This window comes from Mustelus asterias, chromosome 12 (assembly GCF_964213995.1).
Source record: "Mustelus asterias chromosome 12, sMusAst1.hap1.1, whole genome shotgun sequence".
Taxonomy (NCBI): domain Eukaryota; kingdom Metazoa; phylum Chordata; class Chondrichthyes; order Carcharhiniformes; family Triakidae; genus Mustelus; species Mustelus asterias.
In genome coordinates this window covers 69,742,372-69,767,139 of record NC_135812.1, presented here as the reverse complement: position 1 = coordinate 69,767,139, position 24,768 = coordinate 69,742,372, and the positions used below count along the sequence as shown (strand labels likewise).

The following is a 24,768-nucleotide window of genomic DNA, read 5'->3' as shown; positions in this document are numbered from 1 at the left end:
GGCCCTTGGTGCAGTTTGCTGCTACACCAGTTGCGATGTTGCACTGAGCGCAATGCTCGTTTGAAGAGCTGGTGCAGACATGACAGGCCATATGGCCTCCTGTGTGACAATTCTGTGATCCTACACCACCCTGAAACTCCTTTCAAGCTAGCTACTGGAGTAGTTGTTCACTAGTTTTGTGGCACAGTGGTTAGCACTGCTGCCTCACAGCATCAGGGACCTGGTTTGATTACTAGCTTGGGCCACTGTCTGTGTGGAGTCTGCACATTCTCCCCATGTCTTCATGGGTTTTCTCCAGGTGCTCTGGTTTCCTCCCACAATCTGAAAGGTTAGGAGCATTGGCCATGCTAAATTCTCCCTCTGTGTACCTGAACAGGCACCGGAGTGTGGCGACTAGGGGATTTTCACAGTAGCTTCATTGCAGTGTTAATGTAAACACACTTGTGACATTAATAAATAAATTTTAACTTAGTTTAATGGTACCTAATCACTGCATAATTATTTATGTCTTGCCATTTTCTTTCAGCACATTCAATGAAAACTGAAGCCATCTTAATTTTCTAACAAGGTCATAGAATTCCTACAGTGCAGCAGGAGGCCATTCAGCCCATCAGGTCTACAATGACTCTCTGACAGAGTATCTTACCCCACCCTATCCCTGTAACCCCACACATTTACCATGTCCCATCCACCTAACCTGCACATCTTTGGACTGTGGGAGAAAACCGGAGCACCTGGAGGAAACCCTCGCAGACATGGGGAGAATGTGCAAACTCCACACAGACAGTCACCCAAGGTCGGAATTGAACCCAGGTGTCATGCACTGTGAGACAGCAGTGCTAACCACTGTGCCGCCCCTTAATTCTGGTACTTGATAGATAAATGATAACCAGTAATTGCTGTGCACAAATGCAACCAGACCCTATTCGATCCAAAGCTTTGCCACATTTAATGCAGTGAAAAAGGTGAACAACTCTTCATCTTGCCAACAGGACTACATGGAAAAGATTCAAGCAGCAGTCATGGCTATCGTAGTGGAGGACCAGACTTGCATAACTTCATCTCTTCAGGATTTGTGACACTGGGACGAGGACATCTCAAGGGTACAGTAGAAACCACTTCTTTGCAAAAAGTGCTTCATGCTTATAACCTGCCGTCCACATTCCCGCATGATGCAATGTTTGTGTGCCCATTAGAAGGAAAGGGAATTTTAGTGTAGGTTGGCAAAGGCACGGGACAATTGAAGTGATTATTTGAACACATGCAATAATAAATCTATTTCAGCTTCTTGTGTTGTGATTACAAAGCATGGGATTCATTCAATCTGATGCTGGGCTTTGCATCAATAAGCCCATCCAAATGGAAGACAATGTTCTGCAAGAGTGCAGCCATGTTGTGGCAATTCCGTTGTTTGTTTGTATTAAAGATGACATGTTGATGCAAATGTAATGCTATGTTGCACTGTGAGACAATAAATATATGTGTTCATAATTTACCAAGAGAAAGGCATCCAGGTTGCAGAGGTGCTGACAAGAAAGATGTGCCAGGTACAGGCTAGGCATTTCCTAGTGTGATGTTAGCCATTGTTGTGCGTCTCCTAGACATTGGCAACTGATGTGAGAAAAAAAGGGGGGTGGAAATATTTTCTAAAAGAGGGGAAATTCATGCACGCTCCTTTATGCATTGCAACAAGCGCGTTTGGGTGTTGGTAACTCCAATTCTGCTTTAGCATGTTTCCAAAGTATAATTGCTGTGAATCCTCTGTTTCTGACCACCCCTGTGGTTCTCAGGGCAGAATGTCATCCTCTGCCCCTTCCCACACTAGTGCTCCAAGGGCAATATTGCATGCCCTACCCATCCTGGAGATTCCCAGTGCTGCATGTCTAACCTTGTGAGTTTGAGATTCCCACTCCCTTGTGATTCCTATAACCTGATGCTCGTAACCCTGGACATGGCTTCGCAGGATTGATGGAGCACCATAAAAGCCAATACTTGCACTAAAGCAAAAATGTAAAATGGTAAGCAAGAGCTTAATTCGCATTTAGATTTGGTTCCAAATAAGTTTGTTTAATTTCCATTTTCTACCACACATTATCTTATCTGTAAGTTCACAAATTCATATATTTATACGTGAATAAAGTATTTAAAGGAAAATACACAGATATATGTCTATATCCAAATGGTTCCGTATGCAATTTATCCATTTGCCATTTACAAGTGGTGTGTGTGTATTGAGGTAGAATAAGTGTTCAGTGCATTGCCGTTTCTGTGTTTATTGAACTTTTGTAGGTAGATACCATGACAAACATTCTGCATCTAGTTACTGTCAGTGAAACTTTGTCTTGTTCTGTGGCTTACCATATCACAGACAACATGAAAGCACATTTCCAACAGTGTTGTTATGAGCTGTTTAACTGCCTATTAGAGTGCTGTGATTTGCTTGATTAATTGTGGAGACAATGAATGGACAATCAATTAAAGGGAGAAACCAAGGTTTCCATGTTAATTTTGCCACTTGTACCATTAATCCTTTACCTTATCTGTTCTAACACTACTTTAGTCTTCTCTGCAATACACTGGACACTACAGCCTAGAGATTTTGTTGAGGAAATTGAGATTTTCCACAGCCCATATGTAGAAAACGGAAAAGTAGAGCAATTTGAAAACCATCTCACGAAGCTTTACTTTGCTGCATTGTCACATCGATTTGCTTGCAAGCCAATGTTTATTCGTTCTTATTAGGCAGCTTTACAAAAGCACAGTGGACAAAAAAACCCGCACAAGCATAACTCCACCAGTTCCAATAAAGACGCATTTGGAATGCAGTGAACGTCAGAATGAAGAAGCAGAAAGCGTTTCATTATCAATGCAGTGGATCAAAAAGCTTGCTCCGCCAGTCTGACTAGAAATTAGCATCCCACAGTTGGCAGCCTAAATAAGGGGAAGACGGCAAGGATCAATTTACACAGGGATTTCAGATATCTGGTAAAATAAAGATGGTGCGAGCAACAAATGATCAGGCCTTTGCTGGGAAAATGAAAACACTGATGGAAGTGGCCTTGTTTACATCTATATTGCATTGATACCATGGCAAGTGGGTCAGAGTAGTTTCCACTAATTGCCCGTTACAGGTGTCTCCATTGTCACAAAATGCAGTGTCTCTTATTTAAAACTTGTTTTCACAGTGGCAGAGGAGTTTGCAAACGGGCTGTTTTAGAATGTTCTTCCATTATCAAAAGCAGCCACCTGTCAGAAACCAAAATATCAGAGAACCTTACTAAAGAGCGCTATTTTTTTTTTCCCCAACACAATGGGCAAATTTCCTGCTGGGCTGTAGGTGCTACTAATGAATAAATTCGTCACTCCTTTGGACCCTGAAGAAGATTGCTGGAATGTGTCGGTGACATGTTCTGGTTCCCAATCGTTAACATTTTATAATCCCACCACTAAAACAGGACACTGGAGACTTGGGGGAACAAGACAAGTTTAAAAAATGGAATCAGGTTTATATATAGCAAAAATGTTATCTTAAAAATAAAGAGGAAAGCTGAGATAGGGAACAGGGAAGAGAGGTTAAGGATGCAAAAAAAAAGTGATTTGATGCAGGATTAGATCCCAGTAGTAACGCGATTCATAATACAGAATTGTTCTATTCTGGGAATACTACACATCAAAAATATGATGAAGTCTCAACAAGGGAACCTGCATCAGACCAATAACTAATACATTTGTCAGCTAGAGATTGGTGTACACAGCAATATTTACAGAGCGCTGCTATTCCAGCAAGTTTAATCAGTGTACCTGAGCTATGCCAAGTCCAAGTCTGATTTTTGGCCTGTGCTAATTGGCACTGCGTAGGCTTTAGACTTCCCAAATTCATCAAGATTTCCATTACTGATTTCTATATGGGCGTCTGTTATAAGCGTGCATATTACACAAGGTCAGGGTTGGACTTTGTCATCATATTCTGCAGTCAATTAGTCTGTTGGAACTACTTGTCAAAGCTCATGGATAAATAATGGCCACATGGATAGGATATAGGAACTATGACTGTCATACCTCTCACACATGGCGTTAGAGCTGGGTTTGTGAATTTAAATTCATCTTTACTGAAACACATCCCAACAAGCTATGGATGTAACAGCATCAGATGGACTGCAACAGTTCAAGAAGGCAGCTCATCATCACATTCTTGAGGGCAGTTGGGATGGGGAACAAATGCTGGTCTAGCCAGTGACATCCAGATCCAATGAAAGAATGGAAGACACACAGTACGAATTGTAGCTGTTGCGGCAGGTAGTATATGTGTGTGTGTGTGTGTGTGTGTGTGTGTGTGTGTGTGTGTGTATGCGCGTGTGCCGCAGAACATAGGTAGTCATGGAGGCGGGTGATTATCAAAGTTGGTTGGTTATAAGGCGCATCTCAGTTCTCTGGGACATTGTTCTAGTTGTTTCAGAAGCTGTTAGGCCCTTTGGCCCTCATTGTCTCACCTACCTCCCAGGACCCCTGGTACCTTGTTTGACAGCTCAATGTTAACTCAAGCTCTTTGCTTAATCTCATGGCCCTTCATATGTATCATGTCAACCCAATGTTAACTCACGATCCCCCCATCCACCCGCTCATAGCCTCCATGCCACTTACCCAGTATCCACCATGGACAACCCTCAGAAGCCATGTGAAGTATAAAAAAAGTAAACCCCTTGCAATAAAGAAACTCCCATTAATAAAGCTAATGCAATACTTCTTAACCTCAAGTGGTTAATCTCTTATAAAACAAAATCGTATTCAGACCCCATGTAACATACATCTAATCATTTATTAGCCTCTTTAAACTGTCAATCAAACTGTGAACTCAGAACCCCCTGCTGAAATAATTCTAGTTTTTGAAACTCAACCGTACATTCATAATGATATCACAATACCCCTTAGGGAAATAGCAGCACAACCCTCCACTGAAATTCCTTGACCAGATGTTACACTTTTCTCCCCTCCTTCCCCCCTCTAACTTTTAGCAGATGGCCTGTCAATCAAAACAGCCTAGCAGAGGTTATTTTTTAAAACTCTGACAGCTAAAGCCTTATTTAAAGTTTATAGTATAGGGTACTTAATGAACTCATCATGAACATCATACAGACCTCATCCGCCCTTTGAGAGTCTTTACGCCTGTTCCATCAAGTTGTAACTTCCACACTATGGGTTAAGTACCTTGCAACAGCCCCACTGGGTTCTGTTTGAACTCAGCAGAGTTCAAATGGCTATTCTGAGTTTGGTAAAAGCAAAAGACTATGGAAGCTGGAATCTGAAACAAAAACAGAAAATGTTGAAAAATCTCAGCAAATCTGATAGCGTATGTGGAGAGAGAATAGAGCCAACGTTGAGTCTGGATGACCCAGTCAGCGCTCTGGTGAAGGGTCATCCAGACTTAAAAGTTTGTTTCTCTTCTTTCTCCACAGATGCTGTCAGACCTGCTGAGATTTTCCAGCATTTTTTTGTTTTTGTATTCTGTGTTTGGGTTTCCTTCCTGTGGGAATTACACCACACTCCCACCAACAAAAATTGAATTGGTTGGAAATGGGGGCAGCATGTCTGTAACCATGTCCCGCCACTATTTTTAAAAGCACATGGGGGGGGGGGGGTGTTTCCTGTCCTCCACTTGGATCATAGCGGGCGGGGGAGGGGGCGGACCGTGGAAAGATCCGTTGACCTCGGGCAGGATTTTTCGGTTTTGGGGTGAACGCGGCCAGAAAATCCCATGCAAGGAGTCTTCCCGATTCCACAAAAGTCTGGCCCACAATCGCTCGGAGGGATCATGTTCTATTTAACCACCGGTGCACGGATTAAATATGTAACACAACCAGGCCTGTTTGGAATCCTCGTGTGCAGTTTGCAAAAAAAAACAAACAAAATTTACTCAAAATCTGTTGAATTTTTAGATGTTTTCTCTAGCAAACTGCAGTAAAAAAAATTGGATAATATTTAATTCTTATATAATGTTGCCCACATTTCCTTTGCGAGTCCCACATGCACATCTCATTGATCTGTTCCTTCAAATCTGCCAATACCCCTCGATGTTCATAGTTGGTTCAAAGCGTTTTGAAGTTACTTCTTCACGCATTTCACTTCTTGCTGCCATGGTGGTGTCTTATCTCCAGATTCGACCACTCCATCCTGCTGATCGCATAGCAACCCAGCATTTGTCCTTGGTTACCAAGCTGCTCTTGTCTGACAGATAATGTTCATTTGTATTCCTGTTTCTCAGCTTGTATTTTAATATGGTTCGACCATCATTAAGGCCATTCTTGGTGCCAGCAAGAGAGATAAAACAGATTTTTTCCTTTCAAGGACAGTGTCGAGAAATTTGTACCCGTGCAACTATACATCAGCAAAGGTTCACAAAAGCAGTCAGTGGGGTCTGCGCAGCAGTCATCCCTAACATCACCCTTAAGCAATACTAGACAATATATTCCTACACTTTCTATGACAAAGATATACGAAAATAAATAAAAAAACGAAAACCTGAAGACTCAAAAGTTAAAATCAATAAAGTATCGTATACATCCTTATCAAATAAATCCCCTCAATATTATTGATGAGACTGAGTGTATTCTTCTGTCAATCACCTCAGACAGCCATTTTGGTACCGCTGAATCTCCAAATCAGTAGATATGGGAAGTTGCCTGTTCACTCCCAAGATTCTCAGTTCTTTGTTCATTAGAGTTTCACATCAGTCCAATAGGACAGGATATCTGCCGAGGGGTGGCACAGTGGTTAGCACTGCTGCTTCTCAGCACCAGGGACCCGGGTTCAATTCCAGCCTCGGGTGACTGTGTGGAGTTTGCACATTCTCCCTGTGTCTGTGTGGTCTTCATCTGGTTGCTATGGTTTCCTCCTACAGTCTAAAGATGTGCAGGTTAGGTTGTTTGACCATGCTAAATTGCCCCTTAGCATCAGGGGGATTAGCAGGGTAGAAATCATAGAAATCATAGAAACCCTACAGTGCAGAAGGAGGCCATTCGGCCCATCGAGTCTGCACCGACCACAATCCCACCCAGGCCCTACCCCCACATATTTTACCCGCTAATCCCTCTAACCTACACATCCCAGGACTCTAAGGGGCAATTTTTTAACCTGGCCAATCAACCTAACCCGCACATCTTTGGACTGTGGGAGGAAACCGGAGCACCTGGAGGAAACCCACACAGACACGAGGAGAATGTGCAAACTCCACACAGACAGTGACCCGAGCCGGGAATCGAACCCGGGACCCTGGAGCTGTGAAGCAGCAGTGCTAACCACTGTGCTACCGTGCCGCGGTAGCACAGTGTTACAGGATAGGGCCTGGATGGGATTGTTGTTGGTGAAGGCTCAATGGACCGAATGGCCTCCTTCTGCACTGTGGTGATTCTATCTTCATATCTCCCTTGACGAGCTATTTTTGGGACCAGTTGTTTGTTCTAATCCATGTTGAGGAAAGTTTTATCACCTCTGTCACTGCAGGTGGGTGGGCAAAGGTATTTGTCACTGTTTGTTGATCTGTATGCAAAAAGTAAATCTCAAAAATGAATGGATGGATTTCTATTAAACTTAGTACACAGATAGGGTATGTCCCAAGGAAAAACTCAGTAGTTTGTGAAAAAATGGATCCGATTCCTGATCCTGTATTTTTTTCTAAAGGATCCGGGAACATTTGGGAGATAGGGAGAAATGATTTTTTTTGGAATGTTATTTGATTGTTTTAGAACACTGTAGATTGTCTGAGCTGCTGTGGTGGAATTTGTTACTGCTATCGAAACATGAGCAGAGTTTTCAGAGCAGGTTGTTGGATGTGGATTGGCAGCGCAATAAGATGGATGCTCTGGATAAAAAGATTTATTTTTCCACCTCTGTAGTTACAGAACATAAACTAGGCAAGAAAGAGTGCAGTGAAGATAATGTGCTCCTCTAAATGCCCTCTTCACTTGTTTGCATAGCTTCTCACGGTGAATTAGTATTACCTATTTCTTGTCCCACCACTCAGACTACTGACTCAATTTTAAAGGCACATTTAAGGCAAAATGGGGCATTTCTTCTGTTATTTGGCTGTGCAGGTAACTTTGGTAAAAGCACCAAAGATGATATATATTGTTTGGTGGAGTTAGAAAAATTTTTTAGAACTGAAATAAAATTTGGGGGTGGGCGGGGGGGTTGGGGAAAAAGTAAATTTGGACTGTAATGCTAGCAAGGGGCTGAATTGAAGCTAAATCTGAATGATTGGAGTCTCATCAGTAACTGAAATACTCATGTGGAAGAAATATAGCCCACCCACTCACAGAAACATAGGGAGATATCTTGAGCCTGTGTTCGCCATCTGCAAGGTTGCGTGTGGCAGCTCAAGATGTGGAAGTTGCAGTTCTCACTGGCAAGAACGTGGCTCAGATCTTTCCTGCCCCTCATCAGTGATGTCACCAAGTTCACGCCCATAGCGTGGGGGCAGGGGGGACAGAAGTGTGGGAAAGCAGATATTGCCATCATGTTGGCATGGTTTACACAGGCATTGTGGGTGTCTCCCCGGGGGCGCATAGTGAAGCAAACGTGGCCTGGCAGTGTCCTGACAATGCCCCTGGCACAGGTTGGAATGGCAAGGTTAACACTGTGCCAAGGGACGAGCCTCAGTGGGAGCATCATGGTGGCACTTAATGCTGCTGTGCTTGTGGGCCGGGAGAGTCCAATGAGCATGGGATGCTGGATGCCGGTGAGGGCCATTGCGGGGGGTGGTGGGCCATGGAATGGTGGCTCCGGCTTTTCCATGAGAGAAAGGGCCGATGGATCGCAAGGGAGGAGAGAGAAGGGACTGATGATCATGGAGGAAATGAGGGGGGGGGGGGGGGCGGTGGAGGGGAGAGAGAGAAGGGGTTGATGGTTGCCGAAAGGTGTTTGGGGGCTGGGGGGCGGGGGGGGGGGCTGTTGGGGTTACAGTTTGCTCCAATTGGGGATAGGGAGAGGAGCCTCTGAGGTGGGGTAGGGAGAGGTGCAGTTATGAGGTGCCCTGGCCTCTGAGCAGCCAGGTTTTGCTGGTGTTTAAGCTCCGCCCACCTCTATGTCGTGGTGAATCACGCCCCCTTGACTTTTTTTTGGCAGAGTGTGGGAGAATCTAGAGAGAAAACCAACCCGTTTACTAGTGAGAAACATGCCGGTTTTCTTGCCAGAAAGAACATTCTGCCATTTTTTGGTAACATTTTGGCCATAGAAAATAGGAGTAGGGTAGGCCATTCTGGCCCTTTGAGCCTGGCCCATCATTAATTATGATCATGACTGATTATCTAACTCAGTAACCTGTTCCTGATTTCCCCCCATATCTTTTAGCTGCAAGAGCTATATCTAATTCCTTCTTGAAAATATGATGGCCAGGATTCTCCAATCTCACCTGTTTACACCCTGCTGCCAGCGAGAATGGAGAATTTGGCACTCAGCCAAAACTGCATTCATTGTAGCTGCACCACAGTATCCCAGCCGCAGAGGAGGTCAGAGGTTTCCAGCGAGTGTTTTGGCCTCAACTGCTTCCGGTGGTAGAGAATGCTGCAGGCATACCACTCTCTGGGTGAAAAAGTTTGTCCTCATCTCAGTCCTAAATGGTTTACCCCGTATCCTTAGACTGTGACCTCTGGTCCTGGACTCCCCCACCATCGGAAACATCCTTCCTGCTATTCTATTGTCTATTCCTGCTGGAATTTTATAGGTTTCCATGAGTCTTCAGTCTTCTAAACTCCAGCGAACATAATTCTAACCGATTCAATCTCTCCCTGTACGTCAGTCCCACCATCCCAGGAATCAGCCTGGTAAACCTTCGCTGCACTCTCTCTTTAGCAAGAGCATCCTTCCTCAGATGAGGAGACCAAAATTGCACACAATATTCTAGATGTAGCCTTACCAAGGCCCTTGGCATTATTTTACATGGCTTTTAATGCCTCATCAATGGAAACACACAAATTCCACAGTTTAACCTATAATAGTGAAGAAAAATGGCTTGCTGCCACTATTCATTGTGTGGTTCTAATGGGACTCGCAATGCTTGCTGATGACACCACCGTAGTGGGTCGGATCTCAAACAATGACGAGACAGAGTACAGGAATGAGATAGAGAATCTGGTGAACTGGTGCGGCAACAATAATCTCTCCCTCAATGTCAACAAAATGAAGGAGATGGTCATCAATTTCAGGAAGCATAGAGGAGAACACACCCCTGTCTACATCAACAGGGACGAAGTAGAAAGGGTCGAGAGCTTCAAGTTTTTAGGTGTCCAGATCACTAACAACCTGTCCTGGTCCCCCTCATGCCGACACTATAGTTAAGAAAGCCCACCAACGCCTCTACTTTCTCAGAAGACTAAGAAAATTTGGCATGTCAGCTACAACTCTCACCAACTTTTACAGATGCAACATAGAAAGCATTCTTTCTGGTTGTATCACAGCTTGATAAGGCTCCTGCTCTGCCCAAAACCACAAGAGAATACAAAAGGTCGTGAATGTAGCCCAATCCATCATGCAAACTAGCCTCCCATCCATTGACCCTGTCAACACTTCCTGCTGCCTTAGAAAAGCAGCCAGCATAATTAAGGACCCCACGCACCCCAGACATAATCTCTTCCACCTTCTTCCATCGGGAAAAAGATACAAAAATCTGAGGTCACATACCAACCGACTCAAGAACAGCTTCTTCTCTGCTGCCATCAGACTTTTGAATGGAGTACCTTGTATTAAGTTGATCTTTCTCTACACCCTGGCTATGACTGTAACACTACATTCTGCACTCTCTCCTTTCCTTCTCTATGTACGGTATGCTTTGTCTATATACCACGTAAGAAACAAAACTTTTCACTGTATACTAATACATGTGACAATAACAAATCAAATCAAGAATTTTTTTTAAAAAGAATCAAATCTCCTCCCCTCATCATTGTGCACAGAATTGAAAATCTGGATACTTTCTTTCAAAACTATGCCTCCATGTTCTCAGGGAAATCAACATGCACTGATAAGATGAGTCCAATTTAATATAAACATGCTGAATCAGCGTCGGGGAGGCTGACAACCATGCCTTTCGCCAGTGCCACCGGAAACCTTCACACGGGTGAAACCAGCCCTAGGAAAACGATGCCTCCAAACTCTCAAGACCGCGAATCCAAAAACACAGCTCCCGGGACAAAATTATTGAATTCTCTGTCCCTCTTCCCATAATTACAATAATGTGTTAAATCATTCATAAATGGTGTCATTAAACTCCCTTGTAACATCATTAACGCTTTTAATTAGTTAACATTAGCAAAACAAACAAATCTGTTGCCTAGCAGTTCGCTAATCCTTGCGTGGAGGTGTTAAAGACTTGGGGCCCTATCCACCATTATTATTCGACAGTTTTCAATTCATGGCCGACACACCTGATCAATATCGCTGCTAAAGGAAGCTCACATCGTACATGGAGAAGCTCAGCATTACCATCTGTTTCATAGCTTGATGCAGAAAATCAGTGGCCTGAATAATCTCGCAAACTACTCATCAGCAGGGATTCTGCTGTCTGTTTTAGCACACTTGCCCATTCCTAAATTTCAGTTTTACTTTTTTTTGGTATTTTGTGGAAATTTTCTAGCTGCAAATTATTTTTGATCAAATTTTCTTCCACTTCCTCCTGCAATTTCAATGCTTAGTGGCAACTTCCACTGCGGGACTCCAGAGATCTGTCAGGCAACTCCCCCCCCCCCCCCCCTCCCCGTCCCCCCCGTCCCCGCGATACTGCCCCGATATCCTGTCCACCCCCAGCCGATCGACTCCCCACCTCCCCTGGCCCAGTTGATCACTGCCCCGGCTGATCCCTGATTGCAGAGTGCGCAAGGGGCACTGTCCCGCCACTAAAAATGCATGCGTAACAGTTCAATAGGCCTTATTCGCCCTTCAAGACCATCTACATCTACGCCATCAATTCATGATTCCTAGACTGCGGGTTAAGGTCTTTGCAATGGCCCGAATGGGGCTTATTTGAACTCAGCATTGAGTTCCAATGGCCCTGCTCAGTCTGGGCTTTGTTCCTGTGTGAATTGCAAATAAATGACTTCCAGCGAGAGAACAAACTAATGCTCGTTGCCCATTTGCTGGAAGAGGTTTAGAAAGCACCACAAAAGAGATATACAATGCCTGTGTGTAGTGGCAGGATGAGGACTTTGTTGTGTTAACTTTCCAATTGCCATTATGTTGCCATCAAGAGATAGAGGAATAATCGGAGGTTAGTAATATATATTCTGTTGACTGGTTTGAGATAGAAGTGGCAAAGGCTGGAAGTAGGTCACTTTCTTGGAACACAAAAACACACAAAGGACAGAAATATCAACAAAAAATTAAATGCCACCTTAAATATAATCATTATTTAAAAGTAGGTTTCTCTTTTGAAAATAACTGATGTTAAGGAAGCTTCCCTTTGTACTGACTTATACACAGACCAACATAAACCCTGGATAGAACTCCAAACACACATAATAGAATTATAAACTACTGCAATGATTGCCTTTTGCCCCTCTCTCATTTCACCACACATTAACGAACCAGATGGGTTTTTCCAACAATTGACAATGGTTTCATGGTCATCAGTAGATTCTTAATTCCAGACAATTTTTATTGAATTCAAATTCCACCATTTGCCGTGGCGGGATCCCGGGTCCCCAGAACATTAGCTGAGCTTTTGGATGAATAATCTAGCGATAATACCACTAGGCCATCACTTCCCCAGGCTAACTTGTCAACATTACTGAAAATCTTTGAACTAATTAAGAGGCAAGAGAAGTGATCCTGTTATTGTTTAATGTGGGAAATGTTGGATCTGTGGCTTCTGTGGAGTCAAACCCACACAAAGATTTTCAGGCATGAATCATATTTTTCACTCATCCAGATTCATTGACAGCAAAGTGTGACTAGTCAGATTTAGGCTGTGAAATGTTTACAGATTACATTTTAAGAGAATTCATGTTCTCAAAAAATAAAATATGCCTTTTCTTTTAATGGTGTTTTAATGACCTAACCAATCACCACAGGCACAATGGATTGATTTTCTTTTGGCGTCTTATTTTACAATGGTGCATTTATGGGTTACTGTCTGGTGTGGTGTTACAAATATAAGGTTTTGGGTTGTGTCTCTAATTGAGGATAAAATGAAGAGGGACATACGTGTTCTGACCTATGTCGAACAACGGGCCTGGGTGATGCAGCTATTAAAGAATAAGGGGAGTCTGGGTTATTTTTTCTGGAGAGAAGACACCAGATGTTCACATTTCAAGACAATGGCAGCAGCAGCTATGTTTACAGTGGTTAGGCTACTCATCTCTTAAGTCCCACAAAAGTGTTAAGAATGTTGGAGTATGGTTTAAATTGTCCATTTACTTCCAAGATAAGAGGGTTGGAGTTTCAAGGATGGATAATCAGCATTTCTACCTGGATACGAGGCCAATGTGATCCACATTGCCATGGAGATAAACCTCAAGGAGAGGAAGGGTTTCTAAAATATTCCTAAAACACACAGAAATTCGTCTGTCAGCATCAGAGAGACACTGGACATGTTAGAGGTTAAAAGTGCCTGCGGTTGACCATACAGGAATGCAAGTGGGAGACCGCCCTTGAATTGAAAAGGCCAAACTAGTGAGGATTTGAATCAAGGCTGGAAGATTCAGCTAGCTTAGAATGAGAATTGCCAAGAAAAAAATGTTCTTACCATGAGAGACAGTTCAGAGTTAAAAGTTATCAAGCTGGGAAAGGAAAGGAAAGGGACAGAAGTTAACCCTCAGGAGCTATGAATTAATTTAGATGCAGTCCAGGAGATTTGAATGATTACTTAAGGGACAATGCAAAGTATACCTGCAAAGTGGACAATTCACTTATGTTAAAAATAAAAGGGGAATGTTCTGTTCGGTAATTTAAAATATAAGTTGTTTATAAAAGCAGTATTTGGTCAAAAATGCTTTTAATCTGTTACAGTAAAAATCCTAAAAAAATGAAATTTTGTCATGTCATCCTTTTAGTTATCAATGAGAAGTTCAGATGTATTTGCCAAAGTTAACAGTCTCTACACAGATGTTAACAGTGGTTGGATGCTGGTCATCACACCCCCCCACCTCCCCCCCGCACACACAACTCCCCCCACCCCCAGAGACTCAAGTCAATTAATTCTTAAGCTAAGAAAGGCGAGGTGCACAAAAGCAGAGAAAATAGTGAGAATCAGTGGAAAGATTAAACCTCGCACATTGTTGTGTGTCTTAGCAACCAACTCAACAGCAAAACAGATTGGGAACCAGAGCCAGCTACCTACCCACCTCAATGGGCAACCAATATTGGGAAGATGGTCACATCTTATCATCAAGGTATTTGGTGCAGGCCCAGGAGATTGTTGGAGGAGTTCCTCAGGGAAGCTTCCTTGCCAATGTGCCACTCTAATTTTTTTTCATAGTGCATGGCCTGTATCTTTTAGTGCAAGGTAACTTCCGCAGTTTCTTAAAGTGACCACCAGCTTGTGACTGACCTGTGCAGTACCTTCTGAATTGTTGCATGTACTTACAGTAACAGGGAACATGGGCCCTTGGCCCAACCATTTCTAGCTGCTTCATGAAGCAGCAACCCATCATCATAAAGTCAAGAGTGGAACTGTTCATTTACAATATCAGTTTTCAGCATCATTCAAAACTCTTCCGATAACAAGACACCTATGCCAACCACAGCAGGGTTGGAATCATACTCTGCCTTTGATAAGCAAATGACAGGCAGCTTTCATACCTTAGAAGGACCTGGTAATGACACTTTGAACAGTAGAAGGTCCAACCATTTACCTTACTCTACAACCACACCACCACTGATGAATCCCCAGGCATTAACATCCTGGGGAGTTACCATGTCAACACTGTAGCTACAGGAGCAGGGCAGTGGCGGTGTGTCCTGAGACAAATGGCTCAATTCCTTGTACCTCAAAGCCTTTTTGCATCTTGAATAAGGAGTAGGAGTAAGAGTTAGTCAGAATCTTTTTCCCCAGAGTTGAAATGTCCAATACTAGGGGGCATGCACTTTCGTTGAAAGAGGGAAAGTTCAAAGGGGATGTGAGGGGCAAGTTTTTTTTTAAACAGAGAGTGGTTAGTGTCTGGAACACGCCTAGGGGTGGTGGTGGAGGCAGATATGATAGGGGTATTTAGATAAGTACATGAATATACAAGGAAGAGAGGAATATGGACCAAGGGCAAGCAAAAGAGGTTGGTTTAATTTGGCATCATGTTTGGCATGACATCATGGGCTGAAGGGCCTGTTCCTGTGCTGTACTGTTCCATGTTCCACGTTCCACGTTCCACATTCCACATTCCACGTTCCACATTCCACGTTCCACATTCCACGTTCCACATTCCACGTTCCACATTCCACGTTCCACATTCCACATTCCACGTTCCACATTCCACGTTCCACATTCCACGTTCCACGTTCCACATTCCACGTTCCACATTCCACGTTCCACATTCCACGTTCCACATTCCACGTTCCACATTCCACGTTCCACGTTCCACATTCCACGTTCCACATTCCACGTTCCGCTCAGCATTTGTCTGAATGAGTGCCGTCGCAGCACAAAAACATCCAGGGCAGGGAAGCCTAACTGACTGTCATTCCTGCCAATGGATTGAATGTCCGCTCCCTCCATTCCCAGTGATCTGCAGGATTCATCAAGTCCATTATAACAGCATCATCCCGGCTCCGATTACTTCAGCTATAAAAGGAGGACAAGAACAGTGAGATCATAGGGACACACAGCACTTCCATATTACCTTCCATGTGATTTAAAATTGGATTTGGAGATTTTTAAAAAGTTATTAGTGTCACATATAGGCTTACATTAACACTGCAATGAAGTTACTGTGAGAATCCCCCAGCCACCACACTCTGGCATCTGTTTGGATACACTGAGGGAGAATTTAGCACGGCCAATGCACCTAATCAGCATGTCTTTCGGACAGTGGGAGAAAACCGGAACATCCGGAGAAAGCCCATGCAGACACGGCAAGAACATGCAAATTCCACACAGTGACCTAAGCTGGGAATCGAACTGGGGTCCATGGTTGTGAGGTAGCAGTGCTAACCACTGTGCCATCCATATGTAATTACTGCACCTTCGTCGTTGCTGATTGGAAATCTTGGAATCCTGACTCAACATCACAAGGGGCACCTCATCATCACAAAGACTGCAACAAGGTTACCCACCACCACGACCATCATTACTGGGCAACTGGAGATGGGAACAAAATGCTGCCTTGTCAGCATCATCGACATACAGAGAACAAATATTCTTTTATTAAAAAATTGAAATCTTTAACTTCCATCTCTTACACGCAGGAACAGACTGGATCAGGCAGTATTTCATTCGTTATGTCAGCTGCAGTCTCCTGAATTTTGATTACAGAGCAGCGTTAAGTCAAAACGTGTAAAACTCACTGAACCTGGAATACATATGTCCTGAGAGAGCGGCAGCTCTGACTCGAGCCTGACCCAAGAGGAGACTCGCAGGAGGCAATAAAAGTTAATGGGGCGGAATATAAATGCAAAATCTCAAATCAGTCGAGCAGTCAGTGAGCAGTGCAGGCATCGTGATATATGATGGATCACAGACTCAGGGAGACAGAACTGAAGCAGTATATTGGCGTTTTGCAGGAGGGTCATCGAGTAGAAAGAGAAGGCAGGTGGGAGTGCCAGATGCAAAGGCTTCAGCTTCATGACTAGAATGCGGCATTTCTTTTCCCTTTTTTGTTTCACAATCAAAGGCATCGGATTCTGGTAAAAGTCATAAAAGTCATACCGCTGAATGGATTGTAATGGGAAGTGGATCAATTGAATTTTAAGTGGAGCACTTCCGTTTCACTGAGTCCAATCGCTGAAAATGCCCACAAGTATTGCACTATTATTCAAAGCCATCTGTTTTATTGAAATGAATGGGAGATGGACCCTCATTCATTTCTTGCGCTGTCTTAATGTTGAAATCCTGCTGCAGCCAAACACTACCACTATCTCTGGCTATCCAGATTTGCTGGAAGCGCTGTCAGGACACAGTAATTTATTGAATGCATCATTTATTAAACAGTCCCATTGTAACAGTTCTAACCTCCACCCCCCTCCCCCTCTCCCTGAAGTCTAAAACGGCATGCCTAGCATGGAATTGTATTCTGCTGAATTAATTCTGAGTATGAACTCCTATTTGCTTTTTTAAAAAGATCTTATAAATATAAGGGTGGCACAGTGGTTAGTTAACACTGCTGCCTCACAGCGCCAGGGACCCGAGTTCAATTCTGGCCTCGGGTGAGTGTGTGCGGAGTTTGCACATTCTGCGTGGGTTTCCTATGGGTGCTCCGGTTTCCTCCCACACTACAAAGATGTGCAGGTTAGGTGGATTGGCCGTGCTATATAGTAGGGTAAATACGTGAGGTTGCGGGGATTGGGCTGGGTGGGATTGTTGTCGGTGCAGGCTCGATGGGGTGAATGGCCTCTATCTGCACTGCAGGGATTCTAACATTCTAAATGTGCAAAATTCTGATTCTTTGGCTAAATATCATCTTTCAGAATTAATTAGATTGGATGAACTGATGGAATATTTTTAAAAGAGTGATGTGTTGGCGGGGGAAAATGTCTTTGTTATTTTCATTGAACTGTCACATTTAATGATGTTTTAGTGCAATTAAAGTGTCTGCAATGAATGCTTGAACATTTCGGTTTGCTAAACACCATGAAGGTGACGCCTCTTCGAGGTGGAATGGCCTTTGAAGGAATCTCAAAGTACATCTTACATTGTAATAAATTTATTCTAATGACTTTCAGCTCATATTGCTATGGAAACTATTGCAGGGCACACTTTGCACTATGGTGCTCATATCGTTAGAACTGGATTGTAGGACCCCGCACTCGGAAAATGATAGTCTTAGTTATGGAATGGGAAATATACAGTGCAGAAGGAGTCCATTCAGCCCATCAAGCCTCCACTGACAACAACCCCTCCCAGCCTTAAACAGGGTAAACTCATGTATTTACCCTGCTAGTCCCCCGACACTAGGGGCCAGTTTAGCTTGGCCAATTCACTTAACCTGCACATCTTTGGACTGTGGGAAGAAATCCACACAATCACCCAAGGCTGGAATTGAACTCGGTTCCCTGGCGCTGTGAGGCAGCAGCGCTAACCACTGTGCCACCCTGTTGATGTCAGTTTCTGATACTGATTCAAAAGCATGAGTTTTCTTTCAGACGAAGAGAAAAATCAAGTTTTTAAATTAAAAAATTGAACACTGCTCAGCTACAAGAAAACAATGCATAGTTAAGATAAAGGACAATCCGCAATTAGTTTCACGATCTGCAGACACCAGAAGTTGTGGAAAGTGTACACCCACAGCAGTTATTTTTAGCCATCAGACTTTTCAGGGCAGGGGTAAATTTTCCTACTACGTCAGGCCTTGGTATCCAGATTGGAACATGGAAAGCAGGATTTCACAAAACCAACAATCTCCATCCCACCAAACCATGAAACCTTACAGAGTGCCTGGGACACACTTACATCTCGATTATTCCATTAGGCAAAAATATGTCAATCTGTACACAATCAGTGGAGATTTGACACGATTACTGCAAACAGTACTGTTGCAAAAACCATCCATAACCTGGAATATAAACTTTTTATCCTTGCATCTAAATCTGACCTCAACCATATCTATTTTGTTATCCTCCAATAACCTCGCCTCGGTCCTTCATGCATTCAATCCCCAGTTCTTCGTCCTACCATTGACAACCATGTCTTCATGCCATTCGGCCCTTCGAGTCTGCTCTGCCATTCATTATCATAGAAGATCATAGAAATCCTACAGTGCAGAAGGAGGCCATTCGGCCCATCAAGTCTGCACTGACCACAATCCCACTCAGACCCTACCCCCATATCCCTACATATTTTACCCGCTAATCCCTCTAATCTACGCATCCCAGGACACTAAGGGACAATTTAGCATGGCCAATCAACCTAACCCGCGCATCTTTGGACTGTGGGAGGAAACCAGAGCACCCGGAGAAAACCCACGCAGACACGAGGAGAATGTGCAAACTCCACACAGACAGTGACCCAAGCCGTGAATCGAGCCCAGGTCCCTGGAGCTGTGAAGCAGCATTGCTAACCACTGTGCTACCGTGCTATCATGGCTGATCATCAAATTCAATATCCTGATCCCCCCCTTATCCCCAAATCTCTTGATCCCTTTAGCCCGAAGAGCTATATTTATAGAAACATCGACAACCCACTCTGGAATTTCCTTCTGAAGGCCGTCTGCCTCATCACCTGCCACACCTTTAAGATTCCTCAAAACTCCGATGACAAAGTTTTCACTACTCGTAATTGCTCTTTCTTTGGTTCAGCTTATTTTGTAACCTTGAGCTGCTGCAAACCACCTTGGGACATGTTTCCATATGAATACATGTTATTGTGAGCTGGGAGGAGACTTGCATGGAGCATAACTGCAGACACAGACCTTTCATGCAGAGTGGTCTATATCCATGCTATAAATCCTATGTAATAATTGGAGTCAACGCTTCAAAGAGATTTCAAAGATCAGGCCAGCTTGTAGCCAAGGTTACACGGCTGACTCACATTGCTCTTCCATGAGGGCTGAACAGAGCGCTCCTTGAAAAAAAATGTTTTTAAAAAATCTTATTGGTGTTAAATTGAATTGATTAAATGGATTTCTTCTTGTCACATGTATTGGGATACAGTGAAAAATATTGTTTCCTGCGAGCTATGCAGACAAAACATACCGTTCATAGAGTACATAGGGGAGAAGAAATGGAGAGGGTGCGGAATATAATACACAAACAGAAAATGCTGGAAAATCTCAGCAGGTCTGACAGCATCTGTGGAGAGAGAATAGAGCCAATGTTTAGAGTTTGCATGACCCTTCATTAGAGCTTGACAAAGGATCATCTAGACTCGAAACGTTGGCTCTATACTAAACCAGTTGGACTTCAACCTGATGTTGAGAGACTTCTTACTTTGTTGAGATTTGTCTAGTGTTCCAAAAGCATTAATCAGGACTTCTGGATGAACATCCAGTGAACATTATCACTATGTTCCTCTTAAACACATATATATTCAACTCTCGCCCTCCAGATCCAAGTAAAATGCCCAAAGTCAAAATGGAAATGGCAGAAATCTACAGCTGAGCGTCTATGTTTTCTTTTCAAGTTTAAAGGCTTGACGTTGGCTGCAGTTCCACAGGCAGGATTGATGAATAATGAAGTGTTAAACCAATCCACTTAAATAAACATTAGCATTTCTGCAGGTGAGAATTACTGCTATTAATCTAGCAGTTGAGTGGATTATGTGAATGGGCTACATTATTCATACAGTTTATTCAGTGTATAATGGTACGATTTGATGCCATGCACACATTGATACTAACTATAAAAGAAAAGCTGTTTAAATTGAAAGAAATATGCAATGCTGCTGCAAAATTAGTGGGTAGCTCAGAAAATTGAACAACTTTTCGAAATCAGCAAAGAATGACAAAAGAAATAAGCAGAGAGTATGAGCGTAAGCTAGCTAGATGGTAAGAGTTTCTGTAAGTATTTAAAAAGTTCAAGGGTAAATAAAGTGAGTGTTGGTCCCTCGAAGGTGAGACTGGAGAATAAATACTGAGAAACAAGAAAATGGCAGAAGTATTAATTCAGGTTTTTTGAAGTTTAACTTCATCTTGGAAGATGCAAATATCATCCCAAGAGTACTGGAAAGTCAAAAGTTAAAAAGGTGGAATTTAAAAACAAGTGAAAAGTTGCTGAGAAAACTAGTGGAACTAAAGATAGACAATGGCCTGCATCCTAAAAAAAATAGCTGTCGAGATAGTAGATGCATTGGTGATATTCTAATATGGGACGAGATGAACTTGTCCATTTTAGCAGGAAGAATTGAAAAGCAGTACATTATTTGAATGGAGAGAGTCTGTAGTACTCTACGGTACAGAGGGACCAGAGTGCCCTTGAATATGCATCACAAAAAGGTAGCGTGCAGATGCAGAAGCTGATTAGGAAGGCAAATGGAATATTGGTATTTATTGCAAGAGGAGGGAAGTTTTGCAACAGCCGTGCAGGCTATTGGAGAGACCACATCTGGAGCACTATGTACAATTTGGTCCCCTTACTCAAGAAAAGGATACAATTGCATTAACAGCTCAGAGAAGGTTCACTCGTCTGACTCCCGGGATGAAGCGAGCCATCTTACAAGGAAAGGTTGAGCAAGTTAGGACTATGCCCATTGGAGTTTGGGAGAATGAGGTGTGACTGGATTGAAACATCCAAGATTGTTAAGGCACTTGACAGGGTAGATGCCGAGAGAATGTTTTCTATGGGATGGCGGAAGAGTCTAGAACGGGAGGATACCTATTTAGAAAATGAGATAAAGGAGAATTTTTTTCTCTCGGGAGGTCATTATTCAGTGGACTTCCCTTCCTCAGAAAGCAGTGGGGGGCTGGATCATTGAATACGTTCAAGGCTGAGTTAGATAGATTTTAGAAGAGTAAAGGAGTCAAGAGTTATGGTAGCAGACATGAAAGTGGAGTTGAGGTCACCATCAGATCAGCCATGGTCCTATCAAATGGAGGAGCAGAATCAATGGGCCGAGTGGTCTCGTCCTGATTCTTGTATGTATGGCCCAGTAGCACATTACAGCAACAATCACTGTACCATGTGACCCTTCTGAATTTCCCCAGCACTAGTCACCTTGACCCTCAATTCAGTACTAATTGTTTCAAACTAACACTGTGTGTGTTGTCATTTGAACCCTGGATGGAGACTGCTCAAAAATCATTGACCAGAATTCTGCGACATCGCCCTCAGCTAGAATTCTCCGGTCCCGCTGCAATGAACGGAGATTTGGCTGAGCGCCAAGTTCTTCGTTCTCGCTGGCAGCAGTTGCTGTGGTACGACATTGGAGAATTCTGACCATTACGTGCAAAAATGTCATCAGCACTTAAATGTTTCACAACCTGCTCCAATGATGCAAACGCTTGTCAGGTAGCAATGTGATCTCAAATGTTCTGTTTTTTCCCCCTTCCGCTTTGCCAAAAAGCTTATTCATTCCAAATCAATGTTACACAGTGTGGTGAACCATAGATGGTTACCACTATGGGTACTGAACCATAGATGGTTATCACTATGGGTACTTGTATATATGTTACTCTTGTTACTGTTGGAGTTAGGGTTGGGGTGTTCCACCTGTTAGCATTGTTCTGTGGTACACTCCGTTTGGCTCCGCCTTCCTATAGGAGTATAAAGGTCACTGCACTTCCTAGTGACCCTTTAGTCTGGGATTGTATTGTTAAGCAGTATGCTCTATTCTTGTTGCTAATAAAAGCCTTTATTTCCCGGGGTACGATCCAGCCTCCCGAGTAAATTAATCGTGCATCACACAGTATAAAATGTTATCGCTTAGACAGGGGTGAAGATTAGCATGCAAAAAAAAAAATGCAATTAAATCCTGGTGGAGAAAGTCATCCATCAACTTTTGTGAATTAGAAGGCTTTTGACAACTGAATTTTTTTAAAAGTGGACAAAATATTTCACAATTGGTAGCAAATACAGGAAGGCAGATTACTATCTGAATGGCCATAAATGAGGTGAGGGTAATGTGCAACGAGACTTGGGTGTCCTCGTACACCAGTCACTGAATGCAAGCATGCAGGTGCAGCAGGCAGTAAAAAAAAAGGCAAATTGTGTGTTGGCCTTCATGGCGAGAGGATTTGAGTACAGCAGCAAGGAAGCCTTGATAAAATTATATAGTGCCTTGGTGAGGCCATGCCTGGAATAGTGGGTGCAGTTTTGGTCCCCTTGAGAAGTGGTTCTTGCTCTAGAGGGAATGCAGAGAAGGTTTACCAGACTGATTCGTGGGGTGGCAGGACTGACACGAGGAAAGATTGAGTCAGTTAGGATTATATTCACTGGAGCTCAGCAGAATGAGAGGCATCTCATTGAACCCTATAAAATTCTAACAAGACTAGACAGGGGAGATGCAGAGAAGAATGGTCCAGATGGTGGGGGTGTCCAGAACCAGGGGTCACAGTCTGATGATACATGGTAGTCCATTTAGGATAGAGTTGAGGAGAAATTTCTTCATCTTGAGAGTGGTCAGCCTATGGAATTCGCTACCACAAAGTAGTTGAGGCCAAAACATTGAATGTTTTCAAGAAGCAGTTATATATAGTGCTCGAGGCGAAGGAGATCAAAGGATAAGGCGGAGGAGGGGAGGGGGGGGGGGGAGGAAAATCAGGCTATTGAGTTGATAATCAACCAGTATCAGAATGAATGTTGGAGCAGGCTCGAATGGCACAATGGCCTCCTGCTGCTCCTATTCTCTGTTTCTATCACACAGAAAGCTGTCTATAAAACTAACAACGACTTGTATTGTCCCTTTTTACTGTGTATTTTGCTTTCATTAAAAATGTGAATAAGAAGCGGCCTTCAAGTGGATCATTGCCAGCTTGCTTGCTCCCCACTGGTGCCTCTCCTCAAAGCAGAGACAGGAGTAAGGCCCATAGGAGTCCTCTGCCCTCCAATGTGATGATGTGGGGATGCCAGCATTGGACTGGGGTGGGCACAGTAAGAAGTCTCACAACACCAAGTTAGAGTCCAACAGGTTTATTTGGAATCACAAACTTTTGGAGCGCTGCTCCTTCATCAGGTGAGTGGAGGTGGTCCACTCACCTGATGAAGGAGCAGCGCTCTGAAAAATCCTGTTGGACTTTAACGTGGTGTTGTGAGACTCCAATATGATGCCCAAGTGGACAAAGCCCAGAGAATGAGCATCAATAGTGAGGAAGCATCAGCACAAGCTCCCATTAAGTCCTTGCTCAAGCCCCACACATGCCCGTTCTTCCATTCGGGGCCTTAGAACATCAATCCAAAAGTCAGACACTGCGACTTTCTTTCTCCCCTTCCAAGAACGAGGCATTTAAATCCTTTCGTAGTTTTCCACTGCCAGGGCTGAGATCAAACGACTGAGCACTGATCGCGCACCCAACCTCATTCTTTGCTGATCTTTCTGGCTCAGTGCACATTGAGCAAATTGGAACAGATATTTTAAGTGAAGCTCAGCTGGTCTGACATGAAGGTCCACTTCAGTGACACAATGAATAAGAACGCAGAGCTGTCAGACCCTGCGTTTGATTCATGGTTTTCATAATGAAAGCTTACTGTACCTTCAAGTGGAATGTACAGTATCATGACTAAAATCCTTGAAGCTCCACGCTATCATATTATTTAAGGGCCCAAGAAGGTATGCAATGAATCAAAACCACTCACTTGTCAAAGCCTCTTCTTCCTGCAAATTGTATGCATTCTGCCACTAATTCCAGCATGTTTACTTATTCGGAGGGAACATGCCACATGCCGGACTCCCGAATTACTGAAGTAAAACTATAGCACACCTTTCCAATCAAGCAAACTTCAAGACAGCACTTTCTGAGACAGAAACTTGTGGATTCTGACCTCATTCTTGGATTAAGCTCATAGTCTAGACAAACACTTAATTGTAGACCTAAAGGAGTACGGAATTGTTGAAGTATTTTATCATCCATGTCTACACTGGCTCCGGAATACTTATCCAGAGCACAGTCTGGGAACACATCCAAATAAAGGAGAAAGACATCCTGTCATCTCGTTATGTTCAAAGCTGAATATATACTGGAAATAGAGAAGGGGTTAGAAAGGGAGAAA

General features: G+C 43.3%; 1 protein-coding gene across 1 annotated transcript in view; it reads left to right on the top strand.

Annotated features, from left to right (window-relative positions):
- shisa6a (shisa family member 6a) overlaps positions 1-24,768 on the top strand; it is a 549,504-nt gene that overhangs the window by 137,563 nt on the left and 387,173 nt on the right. The window contains exon 3 of the mRNA XM_078226046.1: positions 993-1,103. Coding sequence (XP_078082172.1) covers positions 993-1,103 — 111 coding nt within the window. The remainder of the gene's footprint in view (positions 1-992; positions 1,104-24,768) is intronic.